Source organism: Fragaria vesca, linkage group LG2 (genome assembly GCF_000184155.1).
Source record: "Fragaria vesca subsp. vesca linkage group LG2, FraVesHawaii_1.0, whole genome shotgun sequence".
NCBI lineage: Eukaryota > Viridiplantae > Streptophyta > Magnoliopsida > Rosales > Rosaceae > Fragaria > Fragaria vesca.
The window spans coordinates 3,396,887-3,400,758 of NC_020492.1; the positions used below are offsets into that span (position 1 = coordinate 3,396,887).

A 3,872-nucleotide genomic window follows, 5' to 3' on the forward strand; every position below is an offset into this window, starting at 1 on the left:
CTTCATGGATGATTTTTTCATCTGTTGCTCTACACAAATGTTCTTTTATTATTTGTGCAAAGCTTTTAAGTATATTATCAAAATCTTTAAAATTTGTTAATAGAGATAATTTTTGTAATGTCCCTTCTGGTGAATTTTCCCATTGCTTTAACCATTGCAAAGTGTCTCCTTGCAATGTTGCTGCAATATAATCTAAAAATCTCTCTTTAGTCTAAACATTTTTATAATTAGTTATCAAAATGGACATTGATTGTGCCCAATCATCTACTGTTTTTTCTTGATCCTTAAATGGTATATGGCTTAAATCTAAATATGTCTCATGTTGGGCCACCGTCTGTTTATTCATATCATCTCTCCTTGTGTAGGAGGGACTAGGATGATCTGGTTCAGTTTTTATTCCAGATGATGATGCATGTTCTGTTGTATTTATGAATTCTTTATCTTCATCTTGAGTTGTTCTCAAGTATTCTTCAAAAGCTTCCTGATTGGAAAACTCAGGAAAGTCCTCATTTGCTTTTCTTTTCTTTGGTAGATCAGAAGTTTTTTCTTCTAGATCTGTTTCACTATCACTTAAAGCGTTTATTTCATTGTCATCTTCATTAGATTCTGAAGATGTTGATTCATCATCAGATAACATATTAATATCATAATTAAAATAAGAAAACAGATCTTCATATTCTAAACAAGTTAATCTTATTTGATATAGAATATAATTTCTTTCATCCATTGTTGCTTCCGGATCTTTATAGATCGTTTTCCAGTAATCTAAAATTTTCACAATATTGTTATATAAATATATATATATATATCTCAAGTTCTGAACTTAATCATCTTCTTTTACAGGTCAACGGCTGTGACTTGTTACTTGCTTGCATTTTCTTTGCATGTAACGAGCAGATCCTAACTTATAGGACTTGCAGCTGCCAAGTATCTTCTCAACTTTGACTTGTTGTCGTTTTGTTCTCCTATTCTATCAACCAGAACTGGGCACGTGTGATCTCACAGTATACTTACCTTACCAATAAGCTGCCAAACCCAACTCATTCTCAAGAAGAAAATGAAATTGACTGAGATCGATCTGCAAAGACTTGGTGAAGGAATCATAGAAATCGTCTAAACTTGTGCAATTGGAAACCAATTCAAAGAAGACAGAGTTACAGAACACAGCAGAAGCACTGAAAATATGCTATCCAAACTCTTGTAAGTTACGGTTTTTGTTCATCGTATACATGTGAAGCTAGCTTCCCTTTAATTTCTGATCTAATTTGAGATATGATCTAATTTGAGATAATGCTGTTTTTAAATTTTCAATCTGTTGTCGCTTATAGTGTCTAAAACCAAGCAAGCAAGTAATCATAGTACTGCATCGTTGCTTTCAACTATATGTTAATGCCAAATTTTCATCAAGCGACTTTGCTTTGACAGAGGCACAAGTGTACGCAAATGATTTGTCATTAGTGAAAGAAACCCATAATGGATCGGAGTTGTAGGACAATGATTCTTCTATAACCTGAAACATGACTCTTGAATGTGTTGTTGTAATCTTTCAGCTTATACATGATCAAAAGAGAAGTAGCTATATATTCCAAATCATCTAATCAAGCCTTTGTGTTTATTACTTGTATATTTGTGTCAGGTACTTTTTGCTTCCATGTTTGAGAAAGGAAGAAAAATATGCTTTGGATAATGGAAGAAAATTATTAGAGGATCTTATTGCCTCTTGTGATGGAAAATCTAATCCCATTCACCATTACTCTGCTGATGAACTCATCAGGGCAACCAATAATTTCCATCCATCTTGCCTTATACAAGAGTTTCGTCCACACGCATTTAGGGGTGTTCTGGACAACCGATCGGTTATCATTAAGACCATGGAGGCAGCAGATGAAGCTAGGGATGAAGCTATTCGTAACATCGTTATTTCAGTACAGATGAGCACTCATAAGAATGTTTTGAAGTTGTTAGGTTGCTGCTTAGAGTTCCCATTACCAGTTCTGGTGCATGAATATGCAACACTAGGAGTTCTTAACAAGAAAGGAGGATTGAGGGATGATGTAGCTGTGCCATGGAAAACTAGAATACGAATCGCAAAGCAGGTTGCTAATGCTATTACATATCTCCATACAGCCTTCCCTAGACCCATCATTCATAGGGATCTAAGGCCTGATTGTATTCTCTTGGACGAGGAGTTTGTTCCCAAATTATGTGACTTCTCATACTCCATAACGATTCCTCCTAAGCAATCACATGTCAAAGATATAGTGAAAGGCACAGTAGGGTATCTTGACCCTGTGTATGTCAAGTCTGCTAACATCTCAGAAAAAACTGATGTTTATAGCTTTGGTGTCATTTTACTTGTTTTCTTGACGGGACAAAAACCCTTCAAAGAAAATCAGAGAGGATACTTTGAATATGAAGACTTCATTCCATACTTGAAATTACAATTAGCATGTGAGGGCCAAATCAAGACAATTGTGGATCCCAAAATCCTTGAGGAGCTAGGAGAAGGTGATGAGGAAGCACAACAGCAGTTGCATGATTTCTTATCACTGGCATTGTCATGTACCAACCTGGAAAGTGAAGCAAGGCCGGATATGATCAATGTGGCAAAAGAACTGGTACAAATTGAGAATTCTATTATGCCATCCTAGCTTGCTTTAATGCTTTATCCATTACATTTCTCTTATCAGTCGGTAGCAGATATTTGATTTAGCAAGTAGCTTTAATCATTTTGTAGTTTAGAAGCTCTGATCTTCTTCAATCTTATAATTCTTTGTAAAAGACATATGCTTCAAGTTCTAATCCTAATCAGTGTATTGAAGATAGTCCTGAGTTCCTAACTCTATAACAATATTGATCTTTTATTAGTTTCTTCTTTCTTAGAAGAGGATGCTTCAACTTTTCAGCAATTTTCACATACTATATCTTTGGTTTTGTGTTCAATGTTCTACAAGGTTTTGGAAATATGAGATAATTATGCAGTTAAAGGATTACTCATAGTAAAAGGTTGGATGCAATTATAGAGCTCTCCACATCATTTTCTAGATTTCAATCAATTAAATTTTTGATAAGTGGACGCGCGGTGAGTTTTCATAATTTGGCAGAATCATCTTATTTTGAGGTTGAGGGTGATACTTGTTCGGTTGTTCCCTATATAATTTGTCCTCGAGGAGCTAATAATACCCAATTATTCCTTGTATTTTGAAAAGTTAAAAGAAAAAACTGCACAAAGTGTATGCTGCATCACTAATTGGCAAGTTCGTTGATATTAGGCTCATTGTTTATGATTTAAAGTCAAGCAGTCGACTAAGTCGTCTCGGTCATTGCAGACCTTCAAAGAAGATCAATAACTTGAAAGATCTGCTCCTTCTCTATCAAATGCAAGTCATTTAAAACATAACAGGAAACTGACGAAGTAAACTTTTGGTTGATCATTAACTTGGAGCAGTCTGAATCTTTCTGAGGGTTGCAAGGTGCTACGCGGAAAAGAATACTGAAAAAAAAATGTCATCCAAAGTCTTGTAAGTTTTAGATTCAGATCATATTGAGATCCTTCCTGTTCCTTTAGTTCCTTGTTTCTTGGTGCTGTCGTGCTGATATAGGGTTCAAAACCAAGCAAGCAAGTTTATCAATTTACTGTAATTGCTCTTTCAAAACTTCATGGAATTTTTTAGTTGATCAACTGGATTTTGACCAAGGCTGAATCAAAGTTGTTGCAAAACTTCAGGATTTGTAGTTAAGGAAAGATATCTTTTAAAGCGATTGAGCAGGACTTGGGACACACTCTTTACCTTCACTACATTAGAGTTTTTGATGACAGGACAACTTATACTGCATCTTTGAATTCCACTATGAATCTATGATCAACCGAA

At 35.0% G+C, this 3,872-nt stretch overlaps 1 protein-coding gene across 1 annotated transcript; it reads left to right on the forward strand.

Moving 5' to 3' along the window:
• Positions 1-1,042: 1,042 nt before the first annotated feature.
• On the forward strand, positions 1,043-2,694 carry LOC101304432 (inactive serine/threonine-protein kinase At1g67470-like). Its single transcript, XM_004289718.1, has 2 exons — positions 1,043-1,200; positions 1,637-2,694. Exons 1-2 carry the CDS (start codon positions 1,184-1,186, stop codon positions 2,649-2,651), a joined length of 1,032 nt encoding a protein of 343 aa, XP_004289766.1. The 5' UTR covers positions 1,043-1,183; the 3' UTR covers positions 2,652-2,694.
• Positions 2,695-3,872: the final 1,178 nt, after the last annotated feature.